Source organism: Anser cygnoides, chromosome 11 (assembly GCF_040182565.1).
Source record: "Anser cygnoides isolate HZ-2024a breed goose chromosome 11, Taihu_goose_T2T_genome, whole genome shotgun sequence".
NCBI classification, from domain to species: Eukaryota; Metazoa; Chordata; class Aves; order Anseriformes; family Anatidae; genus Anser; species Anser cygnoides.
The window spans coordinates 16,414,819-16,437,089 of NC_089883.1; the positions used below are offsets into that span (position 1 = coordinate 16,414,819).

The 22,271-nt window shown below is 37.3% G+C and overlaps 1 protein-coding gene and 1 long non-coding RNA gene across 11 annotated transcripts in view; one reads left to right on the forward strand and one right to left on the reverse strand.

The window, feature by feature from the left end:
- The window catches only part of OTUD7A (OTU deubiquitinase 7A), a 117,280-nt gene extending 98,819 nt beyond the window's left edge, over positions 1 to 18,461 (forward strand). For 8 of the 10 annotated variants that reach the window (XM_048060231.2, XM_067003927.1, XM_048060230.2 and 5 more), the window contains 8 exons: positions 3,021 to 3,122; positions 4,658 to 4,785; positions 6,030 to 6,142; positions 8,102 to 8,229; positions 9,783 to 9,932; positions 14,582 to 14,696; positions 14,919 to 15,003; positions 16,918 to 18,461. In XM_048060231.2, coding sequence (XP_047916188.1) covers positions 3,021 to 3,122; positions 4,658 to 4,785; positions 6,030 to 6,142; positions 8,102 to 8,229; positions 9,783 to 9,932; positions 14,582 to 14,696; positions 14,919 to 15,003; positions 16,918 to 18,351 — 2,255 coding nt within the window. In that variant the 3' untranslated portion in view covers positions 18,352 to 18,461. Of the gene's footprint in view, positions 1 to 3,020; positions 3,123 to 4,657; positions 4,786 to 6,029; positions 6,143 to 8,101; positions 8,230 to 9,782; positions 9,933 to 14,581; positions 14,697 to 14,918; positions 15,004 to 16,660; positions 16,863 to 16,917 lie in introns of those variants that run through there. The other 2 variants (XM_048060236.2, XM_013177436.3) reach the window with 2 other exon arrangements.
- LOC125182353 (uncharacterized) lies at positions 2,839 to 7,899 on the reverse strand. The gene is made up of 2 exons (XR_007161915.2): positions 6,334 to 7,899; positions 2,839 to 3,150 (listed from the first exon to the last, which is right to left on the reverse strand). It is a non-coding gene; the product is annotated as an uncharacterized lncRNA (long non-coding RNA).
- Positions 18,462 to 22,271: the final 3,810 nt, after the last annotated feature.

Here is a 22,271-nt window from a genome sequence, read left to right on the forward strand (position 1 = left end):
TCTCCACTGTCTTCTTTTTGAGCCATTCACATCATATAACTGCCTAGAATCTTTTTTGGTGCTTTTCTTCCTGTAAATGCTGGAACAAGAAGCAATATACCTGTGACTTGTAATAAAATATGGAGGCTTATGGAAATAACACTTAAAACCTTCTAGTGTCTATTAATAATACTCCAGCATGGAGCATCATGGGCAAAAGTTGTGTTTTAAAATAGCTGGCAGAGAAATATTTCTTATTTCTTTTTCTTCTAGTTACAGCTCTTTCAACCTGTCAAAAAAGCTAGTTCATATTCATGACTACAGATGTAGTGGGTTTGCGATAGGGCAGCTTTTGATGTTTGCAACTTGTCCTGGAGGTCATCAGATCATAGATTTAAGGTAGCGATTTTTTTCCAGAGCTTTAAAAACTTTCTCTGAGGTACAGCTTACCTTCTTTGCATAGAATACATGTTGTGTAGCTGCTTCTGTATCAGAATTTTTGATTCTTGTTGGGCCCTGCAAATAAGGGAGCGGTGCTCTTCCTCTCCAGGGAGAGCCAATACATGCTTTGCATTATGTGAAGTGTGATGTATAATACATAGTGCAGGACTAGGATAATATCACAATACAAGTTGGCAATCTTTTTGGCCATAGGGATACTAGATTCTGTTGGTATTTCTTTTGAATTTACGCTTGAAGTCTTAAGTGCCTTGCAAAGAAAGGGCAATATTGTGATTTTGTGTGTCTCCAATTGTTTATTGCTAGGTAATAAACCTGGAGAGGACTTTTAATCTTGCGTTAAAATTAAGATCAAATTTTGATGTGCTACAGAATGTGGCTGTATTAATTCTCACGGTGTTTTTACTGTAAAGTAAGAGATGTTTCTTGAAACTGTGTTTTTTAAGTATAGTAGCTTTTGTGAACAAGTAAGAAGCAAAATCAAGTAGGAGACCAACAAGGGAGGGAGAGTGAGAAATCATCTATTGATACTGTCTTATCAGAGCATAGAGAAATAAGCCTGAGGCACCACTGTTTCCAGTTTTGATTTAAGCTCCACATTCTTGTTGTTTCCCTAAAGGGATCTACTGTGACCACTAGGTTTGAAAAAATGAAAATGCACCACCTTTTTGTTATAATCCAATGTATTTCTGGTGTTTTTTTTAGCCAGCCATCAGCTTCTTGATATTAAACAAGCCCACAAATTTGTTCTGTGTCATCTGCTTGAAATCAGAAAACTTTTATAGAAACCTCCTCAGCTATTAAAATCATGTGTAAACATGAGGCTATATCATTTATTACCAATAGCTGCTAGTTAATCTCCAAAGAAATGCCACTTATTATTCCCCTAACTCCTCAGGTCTGTCTGTTTTAGGTCTTGTAACAATACTTTAAGCAGCACCTTGGTTTAACTTAATACTGAATATATCACGAAAACATTCTGCAAGAAACAGGAGGTAAGTTGTTATTGCACAGCCCACAGACACAGGAGTTGCTAAAAATGATAACTTGTTATTTCAGATTTATCTTCCCCAAAGGCTGTCCAATAGCACTTTAAATTAAGCTTCTTTAAGGCATATTTAATTTAGAATTTAATAAGCCTAGTTTGAGATGTCAGGCATTTACAAACTAGCTGCTGAAGTCATATGAGGATTATCAAATGTGCTTAGTTACTGATCTGCTATGCATTTTTACCTTTTTGGCGTAGTAACTCTCAACCTATACTGACTAATTGAAATTTAATGACATAGTTCTTGCTTGGTACCCAGAACGAGTACTTTAGAGGCACATATTAAAATATAATCAGGCTATTTTTTTTTTTCAGAATATGTATTACCTCCTGTAACAAATAAACTTAGGTATAATTTTGTAATGAAAATACATTAACAGAGGAAACTTTTCTTCTTTCTTTGTACTTAAAATTTCTATTTTGGGGGTTTAACCTTAAAAGCAAGACTTACTGTACAAATATATCTATTCTGATCTTCCAAGGAAATGAACTGGGGAGGGACAAGTCTGCAAAGAGTATTAGCAAAGAAATTGAGTCACCACGGGCTGCCTATTGCATTATTCATTGTATCAATTGCACATTACCTATAGCCTTTCCTAAAGTCTTATGAAATATACCAGCTATGCTAATCATTGTTAATAGTCTGTTCCTCCTTATCCCCAAAGCTGCCATATAGTTAGTCAAATTCTCTTTATGTTAAAAACATTCACGTGAGCATTTCACCCAGACTTAATACCCCAATAAACTACCACACGGCAATCTGTGTGCCAAGAATGATGGACTTCTAGTTTTGGCTTTGACATTGATATTCTCCATGGCTTGATTTGCTTAATCTAGATACATCAAATATCTATCCTCAGTCCGTCTGTTTCATAATATTTTATAATCTGTGAAGCTTGCTACGTACAGCAATGATCCGTAAGGGGTTCTCTAAATGTTCTCAAAGGGAAAAGCTACATGTTCTCCTAAACATTAGGTTATGGATTTGGTTTCATTTTAATATTCTGGTAATGTGTAGCTGTTGATTGTAGGCCTAATCATGATTTACTCGATGGCAAATAAGAAGGAGAATCATCTGTTTGAACAATTCACCTGATTGAAACAATCTACTTAATACACTTACCTAACAGCAATGTTTTTTTTGATTAGCACATACATACTACTTTTGTCTTTTGAGACGTTATTACAGCAATACAGCCTATATATAGGATGCCAATGTTTATTACTTCTGGGAAATAAGGGTATTTAGGCAATGAACTTAGAAGTCCACCTGTGAATGCAGCGTATGGGAACAGAAGATGCAAATTAATTAAAGGTGTTCTCTTCTTATTCCAAGTACATTTAAATAATAGTTATGGTTCAGGTGCCTCTTTATTTCTAATCTTTCAATTTGTACTTCTAACGTTAGATTTAAGTTTACTTGGCAGAAAGGCTGTTCATAGTTAACCTTCAACATTACACATCATCACTGTATGCCTGTACACATCCTGGTTTAGTACCCACTACACCATTTTAACAGATGCTTTCTTTTCAGGGCGATTGAATTGGTGGTCCACAGTGTGTACAAGCTGCAAACGTCTTCTTCCCTTGGCGACAACAGGTGATGGAAACTGCCTCTTGCATGCTGCCTCTTTAGGTAAGGGAAAGTCTGCACATGGAACATCCTGCCAAAAAATATTTACCATTTTTCTCTATCCCCAGCAAGAGCTCCAAAACAAATGGAATGTAAAGACTTTAATTAAAAGCTTGGTTTTCGAGCAAAATTTCAAATTTTCAAATGTTGCTTACAGAATCGTTTGTTGTAGGCATGGCTGAGGGATGGAGGTATGAATTTCGTGAGGTAATATCAGAAGTATAATTGGAACATTATCAAAAACATGTTATCATAAACACTAGTGATATGCATTTTCCTTACATAGCACAACCTAACAGCACTGAAACAGACAAAATCCAGGTGCTTAAGCAGGGTTGTCCTCCTTGTGGGCAAGGAATTGCATTTGTTCTCCTTTGACTTTGTTAAACTGTTGTTTTGCTACCTTCAAGAATGCAATATCTAGTTATCCCTGTTCATTCCTTGGAGATCTTAACTCTGTGGAAAACAGTTTGAAGTGAATTAAAAATAATTTCCAGTTGATTAATGAAATATTAATACAAGATCTTTGAAGCCCTTCTTCAAATTTTATCAAATAAATAGAAACCTGTGAAGCCAAGAGCCTTTGATGTGCCTTCCATATCGTATCTATTATGAGGAAAAGTTTTTTGTTGCAGTTGCTAAAATCTTGTGCCAGCAGAACTCCAAAAGGTGACTTTTTCAAAAACACCGGGATTTTTAATCATTTGAAGAGACTGTTCTTTTGGAAAGTAGTAGTAGGAAAGTAGCTTTTGTTGTTTCCAGGGATCCTTTTATCTTTGCCCACTCCATTTTTTAGCTAGGAGGAATTGCATACTATTTACAGCAAATGTTAGGAGTGTTTTGACTTGCAAAGTTTGAAATAAGCATATTCAATGCCAGCAGCTGATAATACGGTAATTGAAACATGGCTGTCTATGGGCACATGTTTTGGTGAGAGCTCTGCTACTCAGTCATGATTACTACTCTCAACTATGTGAAGATACGTGAACTATCTTAAAACAAGATTGAAAGCCTGTGGCCTATTTTATTTTTAGACTTCCAATCATCTTGAATGTTTGCCTCTTTATTTGGATGTTGAAGCCAAAGGAAATTTGCCATCATGCTGTGTAAGAGTGGATGCCTGTGGGTGTCACGATCATCATCTGAGATGCACAAAAGTGCCTGTAGTTGTCATTAGCATTCTTGTGTCTGCAAGCTCTGTGGGCAACTACAGCTAGAACGATCCAGTGTGTTGAATATTCCATTCCTTGCAGCAAAGTTTAAGTTGCATGTAAGCATATATTGAAACAACTCAAATCCTTCGTCATTCCTTAAGCAAAGTTTAAACTTTGTTAGAATTTTCTCTTATTGTTCCGTGTATTATCTATATTGACTGGTTTGTTAAGGAAACTTTAATGAATTATTTGCTAAGGAGAATTTTAAATAATGTATAAGCTCTGCTGCTTTTGTGTATAGGGCAATATTAACTGTATTAGTACTTACTATTTCTGTTTCACTATAGCTCGTTTAAAACTGAGTGCCTTCTTGTGCTGCTTTAGGGATGTGGGGATTTCATGACCGAGACCTTGTTTTACGGAAAGCACTCTACACTATGATGAGAAGTGGAGCTGAAAGGGAAGCACTGAAAAGGAGATGGAGATGGCAACAGACCCAGCAAAATAAGGAGGTCTGTACAGTTCGAAATCAAACTTGTTAACATAATTTACTATTAAAAAAAAAAAAAAAGTGAAATTTGGTGTGAAAGTTTCAGTTGCCATCAAATTCCTTGCATTTCTATTTTGCATGGGGGAAGAGAGATGTATTTGTATTTAGAAATTTGAGCATCAGAATGCAAATGTATTTGTAGGTTTGTGGGCATAAATATGCACCGTTTGGTTCCTACAAAAGTCTAGGACGTGTTTGGAACCTGTAGAAAATTTTAGTCTGTAAAATACAATGTATAAATTAGCTATCACAAGCTTTATAAAATGAGTGGGTGAAATCTGCGAAAGAAAGAAAAAGAAAACCTCATTTAAGAAGATTTCCTCAGAGTGATGAGCTAGCATTCCTAGAGCTGTGACCAACTATTTTGTGTGTGTGTGTATATATATATAAAACAATAATAAAATCATCTGTAGATTTGGCTTCACTGTTGATTAAAAGCTGTACTTCACCATGTATTTTTTTGGGAACTGCTTTTTTGGTTAAGGTTTTTGTTTAAGGTTAAAGAGAAAGTTGTTATGCATTTGTTTTTGTTTTATATGCGATGTTAATGGAGAGCTACTGGGCTGCTTTGCTCTCTGGAAAGCAGAGAGGAGGACCACCATATGTTTTCAGTGAAGCTTATACAAAATAATTAATACATTCTGTGGAAATATGAATAACGGCATCTCTGAATACAGCAGCAGTGGCTCTCCACAACCCTCACTGGTTGGTTGTGACTTGTTTGTAACCTGCTTTTTGTGGGCAGCAGTCAATGAGAATAGAGCTATGCTGTCATTGACTCAGCTACTTCAGGCTATGTGAAAACAAAGGGCACAGAAGCACTTCCTGGTCTGCCAAGGAGGGCTTTCCTAGCAGTGCCATGTATCGGGGAAGAAAGCGAAGCTCCAGAAATGGGCAGTAAAGCATGTTAACTGTGGTCATGGGTACAAGTAACCGCATCTCAAATAGTGAATCGTCAGCAGTGTGTTAGCTAGATCAGATCCACATCTTGGAATGTAATCCAGTATACAGTTAGTGTCTTAGATATTTTTTTAGTAAGTTAATATTCTTTCTGCCTGAATAGAAATGTTGAACAGTTAATGGCCCAAGATAATAAATTGTATCATGTATGAAGCTTGAAAAAGTTGGTTGCAAATGCTACTACAGAATTCTGCTTAGATTTTGTACCAGCATAACAGTAAAATGGTGTTTCGTTCTCTCCCATAGTCAGGTTTAGTGTATACAGAAGAAGAATGGGAACGGGAGTGGAATGAACTGCTTAAGCTGGCATCAAGTGAGCCTCGCACACATTTAAGCAAAAATGGAGGCACTGGTGGTGGGTAAGTTTGGAGTATGACAAAATCTTTTCATTCTTGTCCTCAGTAGGAGAAAAGTACAAATGAACGATGCTTATAGGAGCATCAAACCACGTTTTCAACTGGTTGGGGCTCTTTTGGCATGGTAGAATGCCCTTATTGAAACTTTCCATTGTAATATTTTGGAATTTGATTCAGTTTTCTCATATAGTTACCGTGCTAATGTGAGGGTAATTCTCATCCAGAAATCCTTTTTTTGCTTTGTGGTTCAAACATAGAAAATCTTTAGAGATCTTTTTCAGGGGCAAGTTACCAAGTAACTCTTCACACTTCTACTTTCAACATGCTCTTAACCCTGAAACATACAGAAAGAAAAGCAAGTATTTTTGGTATTAAAACTAAAGGTTAAATGTTAGGATGCATTATGTTTTTATAGAGGAAGTAGAATGCTTCAGATAGAATTGGGATTGCTCAGTCTTTTCTTTTTCTTAAATATTGTGTACTTTATCAAATTCTTTTAGCAGGTAATTACTCCTTTTGGCTTCCTTGGAAATTTAGGACTATTTATGCTGGTTTGGACACAAAACACCGTATTGTCAGTTAAGAAATATTACCAGTTAATACTCTTATCTTGGAGAACTAGATGTGGAAAGGCGTTTCCATATTTTTGCCATGTAAAAACTTTGCCATATGTAAAAACTTTGAAAAGAAAAACAACAAAGGTGGAAGACTCTTCAAGTGCTCAAATTGTCCTCATTAGATATTATGACAATTTTTTAATTCCTTCCAAGAATAGCACTTTTTCTCTTTGTTTTAAATCGCTTGCTTGCTGTGAAGCTGCTTGAGTATTAATACTGTTTAGACCCTTGTAATACTACTGAGTAAGCCATTTATTTTAATCTACAAATGAAACACTACCTCTCTGCTTTCTGAAGTACTCTGCATCTGCGCCAGCTAGATTAAGAGAATGGAAAGACTCATTAATTTCAGAGGTAGTTGGATCAGACCCATTAGAAGGCAAACTTAAAGAAAAAAATAAGGGTTCTCTGTAGTGCTGTCTTAACTGTTTGACTTTCATGCCCTGCAGTCCTGCCATATAAGATACTTGTGAGTTTTCAGAAATACAAAGCGCCACTGGCAAAACCACCTGGCCTTGTCTCACTTCACTACATGCTGATCTAGATTCCTTCTGTATTCTGTAAAGAAAAATGAAAATTTTCATCTCATCCTCGGGCAAATGCTTAAGTGGAAGGAACGATCCTACTTCCAGATGTGCTTATCTTCTTAAATTATTTATAGAGGTATTCAAGGTGAAATGCTTAGACTTCTCATTTCAGATGCCTAAAGGTAGGTGTAATTCATCCCATTGGGAAGGCTGACAGCAAAATGAATCTCCAGCTATTTAGACAGGTAACCTTCTCCATCTTACAAACAAACAAACAAACTACATTTTGCTAATAATATAAAGGAAAAAAGTTCTGCTCACAACTTTCTAAGTTACATTCTTCCTACTCAGGTTGACATCAGTATTTCTTACATTGCCAAGATAACACACCTGTATTTTGTTTAGAGGAACTAGAAAAACAGTTATTTTCCCATTTTAGAGTCTCTCTGCCAAGGGTGTCACAAGAAATGATGTTGGTTTTTTTTGTGGTGGAAATAGCTTTACACCAGGAGTTTGACTAAGAATTACCTTTTTTTTGTTATTCCTGCTGGGCTACCAAACAATATCAGAAGATAATGAATTTTGATGAAACTACTTGATGAAACTACTAAACTCGTATGGAGTCTGCAAGTGAAAACATTATCTCTGTTGCTATTATTCTATTTCCAAAAATATATTTTACTTTTCCAATTTCTTCTGTTACCTGTTTCAGTAATTGGAATGTGTGCTTCAGAAGAGTAGGAATATAAATGACAAGGCAGAGGAAATAGCTGTTCCAGTGTGTTGGTTCACTAACATTTCAATTCTGTGTCTTCCAGAGTTGATAACTCAGAAGATCCAGTGTATGAGAGCTTAGAAGAGTTCCACGTTTTTGTCTTAGCCCATATTTTAAGAAGACCTATTGTTGTAGTTGCAGACACAATGTTACGAGACTCGGGGGGAGAAGGTAAGAGTTTTTCATTGGAACTTTATATACCTATGTAAATTAAAGCAGTCATAAGCTTTCACACACAAAAAAGGACCTAGATGTAACATATCTGAGTATTTATATGGTAGCTGCTGCCTTTTTCTGAAAGAGCAAAATGGTATTTGACCTACTTCTGTTAGATCAAAGTAGAAAATACAAGATAATTATATAAGTCTCACAGAAAATCTGTTTATCCTAGTTACTTCCTGTTAACATAATAACCAAGGAATTACAGAACACAATACATTTCTTACTGGGCTAGGCTAACAAGGTTCTAATTTTGCTGTGTTATTTTGGTTCCACATAAAACTCTGCATAAATTAATATAATTTGATATAGAAAAATTGAATTTTGAATGTGTATATCTTGTTGTTGTTTTTTTTTACTAACTTCTTTGCCAGTCTCTCATTCAAAAGTTTCAGAATGTTTTATTCAGTTTACACATGAGAGCATTCAAATGTTAGATTCATATGTGGAGCCACTTGGTCAGCTGTCTGAGCAGAGCAGCAATGATTAATCTCTCACTTTTTACCATGAACTAATTGATGATAGTATGTTGCCTAAGTAAAAGGGAATTATAAACACATGATTGAGTTTACAGAAATTTACTTGTACAGAAAAATGCTGAGTAATCCCAGATTCCTTCAAATTTTGAACTGCAAGTAATGGTTGTATGATTGCTATCTGCTGTAACAGAGTCAATCACTATTACTTAACTTTCTCATAATTTTTCTTATCCCAGTTTTCTCCACTCGCTCAGTTTTTTCTACTTGACCCAATCTGATTTTCACAATAATCCCAATGTTCTTCTCATTGCTGGCCTCATGGACCAGATGATCAAATTATCCCAGTTTAACTGTTGTATGTATAAAGTATAGGTTTTCAAAAAGACTAATAACCTCGTCAAATTTGGACAGACTCACTCAAATGTAGACTTCTACCTCAGAGACAATACTATTCACCGTCCCAAAGTCTGAACACAGCAGACCTGTTCAAAGAAAAAGTCTCTAGAAAAACCAGTGTGTTGTTTGCATACATTTTTTCCTTATGCTCACTTTGGAAATGCTTCAGCAATATGGGTTCATATTTTCACAGCAAAAGGAAAAATAATTGGTTAGAAACAAGCATGTTGAGAGAATTTTTCTGCCCAAATGTGCTGTTTCTTCCCATAATTATATAAAACCAAGTGTGGAATCTTTCAAAGGAGAGAGCTTTGCCCTTAGAGATGCAGCAAACACTTAAGAATCAAGATTTTGTTAAAAGACCTTAATATCTTTCCTAATGAACAATTGCATTAAGGAAAATATATGTGAGGGTGCAATAGTTTCATTATTGTTCTTAGTGTATTTCCAGACAGTTTTATCATGAAAATTTACCTGTTGTTATGACTGTTTCCCAAATTGATTTCTCCACTTCTCTGCTGTTCTCCTGGAGCTCTGAAAATGATGTAGCACAACTGTTACACAATAGAATTAACATAAGTGTTTGTTCTTTGACATAGTTTAAAATAATAATCTAATTTTTCTTTGCAGCATTTGCACCTATACCATTTGGAGGAATTTATTTGCCACTTGAAGTTCTACCCAACAGATGTCATTGCTCACCTCTTGTTCTAGCCTACGATCAGGCACATTTCTCTGCTCTTGTTTCCATGGAACAAAAAGATCAACAGAGAGAACAAGGTATGCTTATAAACACAGCAACTCAAAAGTATGTATTGAACACAATGCACAAAGTACTTTCATCTACCTGTAAGTGTATTTGTCTATCAGAGAGGAAGCAATGTCCACTAAATTTTATTGACACATTCTTAGAAGTCTAAACCTAAGTGGTTTAAACCGGGAGCCAAGAACCCTTCACTTATAATCCTTGAACTATCACTGTCTACAAGGAAGTCCACAGGAAAGTAGACCTACAGTAAATTTGGGCCATATTAATGGCTTTCCTAGTCAGAGCGTTTGGTCATTGAATGCTGCTGCCAGGTGTTGTCAGTGAAGGCCTGATGTAGGTTCAAAGTAAGAAGAAATGTCCTTGTTTAAAAAAGAAACAACAAAGGAAAAAACTCATCTCTGCCAGGGTTTGTGGAACATTATGGTCATGCTATAGTTATTTCAATTACTGCCTATTTATGCTTTCACAGATTGCTTTAATGTTCTAATGGCTTTTTTTTTTATTGTTAGCATGCAGGCTATTTAGGTTAGGGCTAACTTAGGTGTGCTTACTCAAACTGTTGTCATCGTTGTACATAAGCAGGGGCTTGTTCTCTCAGAGACATCATTGTGCTTACCTTTTTTGTGTTCTTCAAATACACGTTAAATTATTTTTCTCAAGCTTGTATACCATAATAATCTTTATCAGCAGTAAGATTTCTTTTAGCTAGGTACACCTTAGGAAAACTACATATAAATTATTAGCATAATAGTAATTATACTATAAATAATACAGTAATTATACTATAAAACTCTGTTTTGGTAACCTTCTGTCATTGTGGCATCTTCTAAGTGATGTGATTGACAAAAGACAGTGAAGAAGGCTACTGCTCAGTGCATTCAGCAGTAAATCTAGTATTACAAGCCACATATTCCTGTTAATGATACACAATAAGATCTTTGGTAACAAGGTCACGTATTTGATTTCTCCCACAAATACTAGCAGTAAATATTGTAAATACTATTAAATATTCTTCTTGTGGTTAGAAACTTTCTATGTGCGTTTCCTGCACTCGTAGTCATAAAGGAAAGGTGCTAGAAGAGAAAAAGCTACCAAATATCCAGTACAGCATCAGTAACATCAAGTATTGGCTTTGTTTATATATAAGTTCATTGTGGTTAATTACAAGGTCTGTTGAATCAAAATATATTTGCTTTGTATGATCAGATTTTACACATTTTTACTTCAGGGCCTTGAATGCACAGGCTTCAATTCTGTGGAGCAGCAAAGCACTTGGTATTAAATCTGGGATGAAGGGAATGCTTTAGCTTTCAGCTGCAAAGCTTGTTGCTGTTAGAGACTGCTAACAGCTAACACAGCATTACTGTTGTTCTTCAAATGCTCTGACAGGAAATAGATTGGCACAAGGATGCTCTAATAATGCCCATTTCCTGTGTCTTGCCAACACAGAGATTTTGGCAGCTCTGGCATAGAGGAAGGGAGAGCCACAACAGTAGGGGTCAGAATAGGATGGCACAGGTGCCACAGTACATGGCCAGATTTTGACCTGCCAGAATGCAGCTGAGAGTGTAGAGCTATGACTTCTTGAAAGGAAGTAAGTCTCTGACAACCTGGTCATTCATAACTTAGGGTCATAATATTTATACTCTTAACATCCAATCAAAAACCTGTAAATACTTTTATATTCATATTCAGGCTGTTTGTACAGGTGTTTTATAGCTTTGATTATGGAAGATAAAGACTGGTTCTTAGCTTCCCCTAAGACTGCTTCATTGAAGGTAGAGCCTCCCACACTCCCACCCTTTGTCAGCCCGCCAGCAGTGAAACAGCTCCCCACTGCCAGGTTGCAATAACAAGTGTGAGAGTCCTGACAGTGGTTTTTAACAGCAGTACGTCATCATCTGCATCAGCATTTTGCTTTACTAGGGTTTTGAGAAATGCTTAGTGTTCTTTTTTTAAAGAAGAAGAAGAATGCCATTTTCATGCCAATGAAAATGAGTGCTAGGAAACCCTGTGACTTCACAGCATGGAAAGCAACGCACCAAACTTACGAATGGCATGGAAGTCCTCAGTGTGTGTCTTAAAACTGACGTGGGCGAAATCATCATTGTTACTTTTGACATATCCCATCTGTTAGCACTAGGACTTTAAAATTTTAAATTTTGGAATTTTAAAACTCCAGCATTACTTTAGAAGATACCTTTTGCAGGAAGACGATAGTGTGTCATACCAACCTCGAACTACCCATAAGAATGAGTACTGTGACTTTAAAATTTTAAATTTTGGAATTTTAAAACTCCAACATTACTTTAGAAGATACCTTTTGCAGGAAGACGATAGTGTGTCATACCAACCTCGAACTACCCATAAGAATGAGTATATGGCTTCTATTCAACTCAGAGTTTGAGAAATTTAGTTAACATAAATTCCTGTGCAAAGATGGAGACTGTGGTGTCATAACATGTAAATAAGATAAGTGACACTTTATAGGCAATCACATCTAAGCTTTGTTTTGTACTTAGAAATTAAGGTTTTAATAAAATTTATTATCAGTAAGCATTTTAAAAAGTGTATTTTTTGCATCATTTAGCTATTAGAAACAGCTAGCTTTAAAAAGGATTCCTTTAAAATTTGTTTATGCAAATTATTAATTGTTGAACTACATGAAAACTAATTAGTATTATGCTGTCAGAAAAGAAAATCAAATTGACTTTCAAAGGTTTTCATTTCAAAGAGGCAATTACACTCTGTGGCAGTTCGTAGGTCCAAGCTTGCCCCACAACCTGCCCCAGGATCACGCTCCTGGTTCTCTACCAGGCTGTACCCATGTGGCCAGGTGCTACCAGAAGGGCCCTGCCAGGCTGTAAGCTTACCATGCAGCGCTTTCCTTAGTTGCCTTCTTCCTTTAGGTTGTTGATACATTGCATTGTGAGGTCATTGGTAAATCCAGTCAGTACCTTCTCTCTGTATAATTAAGTTAATTGGCAGAATATCCGATTCCCTTTAGAAACACCATCAGTTAATTGTGTTCTCAGTTATTCTGTCCCTTTTTGCTGCAAAAACTCCACTGAATGCAGTAGGGTAAGCCCTAAGATTTACACCAATAAGTGTTAATAAAAATGATTCAATTCCCACCCCTGCTCTACCTTTATGTTCTTGTGCTTCGATGGCGAGCTTTACAGTGTATTTTGCACTGTATAGAGTTGGACTCTGTTATTCCCATTGAGTTTCCTTTGGAGCTAAATTGCCTTACAGTATTCACTTCTGTGCTTGCATTTTAAAGGAATACGGGCAGCTATAGTTGATGAATCTCCAGCTGTTCTATACTGTATTTGCAGTTAGTTAATAGGGGGAAAATATTTCAGAAATTACTTACTATAAGCAGTAGGGGGCAACGTTTCCCTGACACTTGTAGAGTTTTGACTTCGTTATCCAAGCTGCAGAGAAGATGAAAAACAAGCATATTTTCTGCAGTTGTTGTGAAGCTGCCTGAATCTAATACTGACTTCACCATGTTAATCAAAAATGCAGATTATATTTCCTGCATGTTGCTAGGGGAGGAGCAATACTTAACCAAAAATACTGTGCCTTTGTTTTTGACAACATATATTTTCTGAAATGCAGGAAATACTGTAAGCAACATATAACCAGTAAGTGCAGTAAACTTTCAGTAATCACTGCCATGCTGTTGGGTGATTTCTCCCTGTTTCTTTGCTGCTTGGCTTGGCTGGAATGACTACCCAGGCAAAGTCCTTAAGGCCTGTGGTATAGAAAATTAAATTCCTTCATTGGTTGTCAGAGGAACAGCAGTGACCTGCATCGTGCTGAGGATCCGCCCCAGTCCCTCAACAGCTTTAAGTGTGTTTTCTAATGAAATGGAAGCAAATTGCTGGCTTTAATTAAAGCTGACAATGCTTTTCTCTTAGTTTATTGGTGATGAATGATAGACACTCTGTAAAACCAGCCTGCAGTCCCTGCATGCTGAGTATAAAGCAGAGTCATTAAGATATGTCAAAAGGCAGAGAGCTATAGCAGAGGCAAGAGAACAGAACCGCTAAAACACCCAGACAGTAATGCTGGGATATAACAGCGGTAATGGTCCTAACACCACACGCAAGACAGGTCTTAAACTGACCTCTTAGCCTATCTATATGCTGATCTTTGCTCTTCAATTACACTAATTCACAGTTTGAGTCCAAAAGCCCTGTAACTACTTTTTGCTTTGTCACATAATGCTGCTATCTTTATTTCTTTGACAGTGGAAAACCAAACGGTACTAACTTGAAAGGCAAAATAATTAACATGTGTGTGCATTTGTGTGAGAGGCAGGCCAGGCAGAATATTTCAACATTTTATTGCTTTGTACTGTTCTAATGTTTTGTCTCCAGGAAATGTTTATTGTGCATTACAAAATGGCAATGTTGTTCTCCCAGAGGTCTCCCCTCCTCCACTGGTGACTATCCTTCATGCCAGCAGCGATCAGTGTATTACGCCCTCCCTCCTCTCTTTATCACGCAAGCATCTAAATACAGATGAGACAATTCTGCAGCACATTTGATTTCTGGCCTTTTTCTTTACCCTTCTTATTTGTAAGTGCTTTTCACAGCTAAGTCTTTTGTTTGTTCCTTCCCCTCCAATATTTGTTTCTTCTCTACTTCAGCGGTGATCCCCCTGACTGACTCTGAACACAAGCTACTGCCTTTGCACTTTGCGGTCGATCCTGGGAAAGACTGGGAGTGGGGAAAAGATGACAATGATAACACCAGACTGGCCAAGTAAGACCTTTCTGTAACTTCAGTATTAAGCAGTAAAATGTCTTGAGCCATACCTGATCTAAGTATTGAGAGAACTGCTAACAGAGAGGGCTTTGTTCACGTCTTCTGGTTGCGTGGGAGGCCGCTGTTACGCTGAGCAGTGTGGCCTCTCCCTGTGAAGAAGTATTGCTTTCTCTTTTGGGGTGTTTTTGACTGTTTGTTCCCTTCTGTTTTCATCTGTAGTTTGATTCTGTCTCTTGAGGCAAAGCTTAATCTTCTGCACAGCTATATGAATGTAACATGGATACGCATACCATCTGAGACACGGGTAAGGTAAACTTTTCCTTAATTTAAACCAAATAAGTGATAACGAGACACAATAGGGTGTTGTGTGGAGTAGGCTGCATGGACTGGCCAGCTGCCTAGAACCACCTAGTGTCCTAGCAGCGGAGACAAGTCACTTGTGGCATGCTGTCACTGCCATCTGGCTTGCAGCTTTTCTAGGTTTTTGTTTCTAAAACAGTTACTTGCACATTTTTGCAACTCGTATTTCTGTTCTGAAGTGTATTCTCTAGCTTTATCTTTCTTTTATTTATTTCAGTATTTCAGAAGAACCTTAAAACAGACCTTCTCTCAGCAGATTTCTCAGAACTTTGGCTTGCTCTCCTGGTGCCACTGTTAGGTCACCAGTCCCTTGTCCTTTCTGTTTTTGAGAACAGATTTGGACCCCTGGACAGCTCCCAGTTTAGAGTGGCTGACAAAGGGCCACAGACTGGCACTGAACTAGAGCCTGGTTCTTTCAGAAAACTGCTTTAGAACTGTGCCCAGCTGGCACCTTGTCAGCTGCAAATTTCTCTGCAAATTATATTGAATAGATTGAGGGGTTAGTCTAGAGGCAAAAGGTTGCTAGGAGAGGATGGAGGTGATTTAGACAGCCTACACAGATGGTATTTGAAAGGAGGAACACAACACAAAAGGAGACAGGATTTAACAAGCTGCAGGAAGGGAAAAAATCCATTTTTCTACAGTTTCTACCACATGAGAAAAAGGAGAGGCAAAATGGTCCTGTAATTGTAAGCTGTGAACCTGAAACCTGTGGGACCTGGGTTACCTCTCCCTGCTTCAGATTTGCCACGTGAGCATGGGCAAGTCACTTCAGCATTCATTTCCTCCTTTGCCAAGTGACAGCTCTGCTCCCAGCTGGTTGATGAGGTGCTCAGGGATTCTAAAGAAACGACATGTAAGCACTCAGGGACAAGAAACAGGTGTGCATTTCTGTAGTGGAAATAAATACATCTCCAGAGCTATTGTACATCATTATGTTTTGTATGCATGTTTTGAATTTAACTTCAGCAGATTATAGCTTCATAATGTTTGAATGCAAGACTAAGTTTTGCAGACTAAATAAATGCAGCCAAATTTTAAAGTTCTTAGGATCCTTGTAACTGCATTTTCAAGAAAGATGCTCTATCACCTTACCTAAAATGTAACTTGGAACTCACACTCCTTGCATCAGTTTTATCTGCATTGTATTTCCAGTAAGAACAAATAGTAGATATAGAACAAGCAGACATTTCATTGTATTCTTCAGTGCATTTGCTTAAGTTTAATAGTTAACATGTCAGGCAAGTTGTTTAGCTCTGAGGCATTGTAACTTCAATTTTCATGCACAGGAACCTGAACGTTAATTTAAATAAGTTGTTTTGTGAACACTGTGAATTTTGAAATGTTACTGCAGACAGGTTTGTGAGCTGCATCCCCCTTGCAGCTTTCGGCAGAACCTCACTTCCTTCCCATCACAGTGGTATCAGTTTCTTTCTAGGCTGTCTCCCACCTGGCTGAGAGGCAGCAAGTATTGAGGATGCTTCCAGTGCAGTGGCTGGGCCCTGTACACTGGCCAGCCGCTCAGCTAGTCAATGCAACCAGGGAAGCTGAGCTGCAGACCCCTTGACAGGAGTACTAACTTGCCTCTCTCCATTATTCAGACGCTGATTTTCACAGAACGTCTGGCTGACTGACCTCTACTCTACAAATGTGCTTCAAATGAGCCAGGATTGTAGGATCAAGCAAGATAGATAGCACAGCCAAATAAGTGAAGAAACCAGTCTGAAATGTCAGTGTGTAAATTAAAAAGTAGGCTTTTAAAATCAATGTCAAACTCAATATTAGATTTGTCTTTTTTGCACCAAGTCCCTATATGAAACTGATTTTGCTGTATCTAATTATAGTTAATTTTCCATAGCAGGCCCCTTTGGCTCAACCAGAATCCCCTACAGCTTCAGCTGGGGAAGATGTTCAGTCTCTGGCTGACTCAATGGACTCGGACCGAGATTCCATCTGTAGTAATTCCAATGGCAATAATGGCAAAAACAGTAAAGAAAAAGAAAAGGACAAACAGAGGAAGGATAAAGACAAAAACAGGACGGATTCAGTCGCCAATAAAATAGGAAGCCTCAGTAAAAGTCTGGGAATTAAACTGAAAAAGAATATGGGTGGTCTTGGAGGCCTGGTGCATGGCAAAATGAGCAGGGCAAATTCAGGGAATGGGAAAAATGGTGACACCGTAGAGAAAGTAAAAGAGAAGAAGTCTAAGTCTCGAAAAGGGAGCAAAGAGGAATCTGGACAGTCTGCAAGCACTTCTCCATCTGAAAAGACTACTCCATCTCCTACTGACAGAGCTAGCAACTCGCCCATTGAAAAGATGAACACTAAATCTTTCTCCGACAAGCAGTCTGACCCATGGAAGTACAGCACTGATGTGAAACTCAGCCTCAATATTTTGAGAGCTGCCATGCAGGGTGAACGGAAGTTTATTTTTGCTGGCCTTCTTTTGACCAGCCATAGGCATCAGTTCCACGAGGAGATGATAGGTTATTACCTGACCAGCGCACAGGAGCGTTTCAATGCAGAGCAGGAACAGAAAAGAAAGGATGCTGAGAAAAAGGCTGCACTGAATGGGTCATCTAACAAGAAACTGGAGCCAGAAGCGTATTCAAAAGAGAAGTTAGAAGCATCTCCTCAGGATAGGGCATCGCCTGTCTTGCCTCAAAGCCATACAACTCAACTGGTTTTAAAATTTAAAGATCGCACTAGTCCCACTCCTGGGTCATTTTCTTCACCTAGTAATGGTGCTAAGAGAAGCGGCCCCATCCCAGTCTCTGCCCACTATAGCCATACACCACCTGTTCAAAGGCAAAGTGTCATCCATTTGCATGATGTCAACTCCAAGCCATCGAGCTTCCAAGATGATACCTACAAGCCAGTTGTTGGCACCTTAAAAACCTGTGCCACGTACCCCCAGCAGAACAGATCCCTGTCTTCTCAAAGCTACAGCCCAGCCCGGATATCTGGAATCCGTACGGTGAACACAGTGGAATCACTGAGCTATGCCATGCCTACTGAACACAAGTCTCAGACATACACAAATGGATTCAATACCGGCGATATTAGAGACTGCTTAGAATATGCTGATGAGGATGCTCCTCAGACCTGGTTGAACAATGATAAAAATCAAGGCAGAAGCACAGTTTGCCCAATATATCCCATCCAGCAGAACCGCTGTAAGAAGGATAACTGTTCCTTTTATGGTCGTCCTGAGACTGAAAATTACTGTTCATACTGCTACAAAGAAGAGTTGAAGCGCAGGGAGAGAGAAAGCAAGGGACACAGGCATTGAGGATTCTTCTGTGACTATTTAGTTTTATCATTTTCTTACTTACAAAGTAAACAGTGTTGAATTGCAGTAAAAGGAATCCTTACAAAAAGAATAAAGGATTGATGAGTAAATTAGTGTCTAGCTTTTCGCTTTTCCGGGGCAATGAGGAAATAATAGGATTAATTTATCATAAAAAAATATATATATATTATTTTCCATTTTGTCAGTGTCTTTTTTACATATAAATGGTAAGCTGAAGGGTTGTTTACTTCTTTGTCAGTGCTGTGTATATGTTTGGTCAAAAATTTACTAATGGTGCCTGAATTTACACTGACATCACTCAGGTAGTAGTATGATAGGGGAAAGTCATAATACTGGAGATGTGGTGTTGCAATAGGGTAGTATCTGCCTTGTAAACATTTGAAATTCTATAGCGATTATGAGAGTATTTTTTTCCTCAGTAAAAGGTAAATTTTTAATAGCTTTTTTTTTTCAGGAGGATAGTGGTTTTTGCATAATGCACATTTTTAATATGGCAGCATATTGCATTAATACTAAGGTTTGTACTTTAGTCTGAAATTTTAGTCTGGAACGATTCTAGGAAACTGGAAGTGAAAGCTCTGAATTCATGAAGGCTGTAGCTTTTCCTAATTTTAAGTTCTTACCAGTTATTTCTATGTTTCCATGAAAAAGTAGATTTGAGCCATTTTTATTTCTACTGATATTTTAACCAAGTTTTGTAAAAAATACATTATGACCTGCAAGACTTCACTTCCTAAAAAAAAACAAAACAAAAAAACCCTACACATAGGATGGTTTCGGGCACTGGAATCTCAGTACTATTTTCATTGTTGTTAAAATTGGAAGAAATATTAAAATAAAAAAACTGAGATTTGAAAAATTTGATGGCTAGCTAGGAAATTTAGGATTAGTTTAGTGCTGAATGAACTGCTTGTCCAAACAAATGTATCGCATCAGTGGATTCCCTTAACCATTATATGAGTTTAATCATTATTTATTCCTTTTCCAACATCGTTGTTTGTTAGTCATTGCAGACATTACTTCTGAGCATTTGTTGACGACACATGACTCTACCTGTTGTTTTAGTCTTCTCCTGCAGTGAGTTCTTCATCTGCCAGGAGGTTCCAAGATGGCTATAAAGTACCTCCAAGTATGATCCTCCTAGTGCAGATTTGCACAAATCTGAAATCCAAATATTTATGTAAGTTTTTGGAGTACCTTTGAAAATAAAACTTTGTTCATAGAAACATTTCTGTAAAACGCACCAGAAATAATGTTAAAGTAGATGTATGAAATTAGCAAGTCTTCCTGATAATAGCATATGCAGTTTTTATACCCCTCTACTGCCTACTGGCAGAATGTAATAAGAAGATACACTTGAAAGCAACGGTTCATCTACTGTCTACCTATGTTTTTTTGAGAAAGATCTCATATTCCACAAATAAGTGAAGTGTTGCCTTCAAGACTGCTTGCTCTGCCAACTAAAGGTGCAGAACATGAGTTTTACCTTACGTATTATGGAATAGCACTTCTCTGGCCTGCACAAAAGAGATTCTTTCCCAGGAATCATTTCTCATTCTTTTCTGCTAATTTTTATTCTTGGCATGGGTGATACCATTTGACTTGTGTCCAGTTATTGTTAGTTAGTCTTGAAGCTAGGTGTGAAGTAGTCTGTGAAACATGATGCACAATCTAATATTGATGCTTACTTGCTTTCAGGAAAAGCACATAGGTGTTTGGTAATGTCCCACAGAAATATGTGAACCTGATCATATGCTTAAAATTGACCACATGTTTAGGTTTTCTGCTGGATGGGAGATTTAAAGAATGCTTTCAAAATAAGTCTGCTAGCCACTTCTAAAAAGTCCTAAAAGCTGTACCATGAATCCAGACCTGTACTTCATATTTCTTGTAGTATAGCAAGCATACACTGGATGTCACTGAATTTGCAGTCATTCATAAAAGGGCAATTTTGGTGAGCTTAATGAAAAGTTAAAACTCCATGTGACTTCTTTGCTTAAGGTAAGCATATTCTAAATCCCATGTCTCTGGTTGTAAACACTGGTAAGCAGTGTCCTTTTTTGGTTAACTGTTGTGATTACATGCAAAATCTCATTGCCAAAGAAATCTGTGATTTCAGATTATGTTAAAGCAAGTCAGATTATGTTAAATCAAACATCATATTTGATTGTGTTTGCTGCTGAGATGGATAAAATTGACAGGATAAAACTTCATCAAATGAAGAAATATTCAGGTATTTAGGAATTCTTAGATCATCAGAGTAGCAGTAGCATTTGATACTCGGAGAAATGCTTCTATGTGAAGTTGTGCTTAAGAAGTATTACATTAGCAGCAAACTCCACCAGCCCGTGTATCTGAGTCAGTTGTATCCCTTTCTGAATGAGGAGAAAAATAACAGCACATATGTAAAACCAAGAAATTACCATGAGAATTTGCTGGTTCCCATTTGTCAAAGGGTTGTTTCTATAGTATGTTTTAAAGATGTACTATTCCCAAAACAAATAAGTATGCAGAAGGCTAATATTTAGATTATGACTCGCTTCTAAATTACTGAATAGAGATTGTGACTGTATGTTAGATTACTTTGAGAAACTAATTGGTCCTCTGAATAACAATAGGCTTTTCTATAAAGGATAGTGTTTACTCTCATCCTTAGTCACTCAAGTATTTCCATAAGTATTAACCACTACTGTTTGCTCATTTAAAAAAATATTTACGTGATGTAATGATAGAACACTTTTTAGTTGTGCCAGTTTTCTCAGAGTCCTTTTCTTGATAACTCTTTATAAAAAAAATTGCTTAATATTCCTGCTTGCTTTGAGAACTCTTTTCAAATATCCCACAATTTTCTTGTCTTATAACATCTGCTGCGGGCCTAACAGGCAATTTTTTCAGTTAAAATCTTACCTGTCTTTTCCTCAATTGTTTCCCTCCCCCCCCCCCCCCCCCCCCGAGTTATTGTGATGATTATGATGATGATGATTATTATTTTAAATTCTGAGCAGATGCATCTCTATTTGTGTCAGTTTTCTAACAGGCACACCATATTAGGAATTAAATAGTCCAGATATGCAGAAACAGTTTCCTTCTGAAGGAAGTGAGTGTCCCATTAAAAGCAGACTATAGTTATAAAAGGTGTATTTTCTACCTGTTTTTTTTTCAGAGATAATTCCCAACTTTGTGAGTTGTATTCACCAGCCTTGAAAGAAATCGTGCCATTCCTTATCTGGCTGTGAGAAAGCATAATCTTCAAATGTATTTTTGCTCTTGCACTACATAGCTAACCTTTGACTGCTCTTCTGTGTCAATTTTTCTTATGTTGAAAACGTATCAGTGAGTCCATCTCCATGCCTGATCTACCCCCTGTACCTTTAGAGTTACCAATTTGCCCAAGCTGTACAGAAGTCACTTTTAGTTTTGGAGACCCTGTTCATGTCTTCTGTTAGCTCAAGTGGCTGCAATGCACATGCTTATTTTTGCAATTGTGTGTGCTTTTTTTTTTTCCTCCTTGATAGTCATTCAGCACTATCACTGTTACCAGATTCCAAATAACAGACTAAATCCTGGGTATGCTATGCCTTCCCAGAATAGATACAAAATCACTAGGAGATATTTAGGTTGGAGGAAGCTAGAATTTTTCAAATGTGTGTGCATGCAATTTTTCTACTTTAAAAAATCTTTAAACCTATTATGCAAACTTTTTTTTCATGCAAACTTTTTTTTTTACTTTGTTCTTGAACTTGACTGCAAAGGTCTGCTCATAACAGAGGAGGCTTCTAATACATAATGTGTTTCAGTCACACTGTATATTAAAGTTTCATTTAAAATGCTTTATAAAGAGTTAATAAATCCATTGCCAGACTTTACAAGTATTTTTTCAGATGTGGGTATCACTTGTA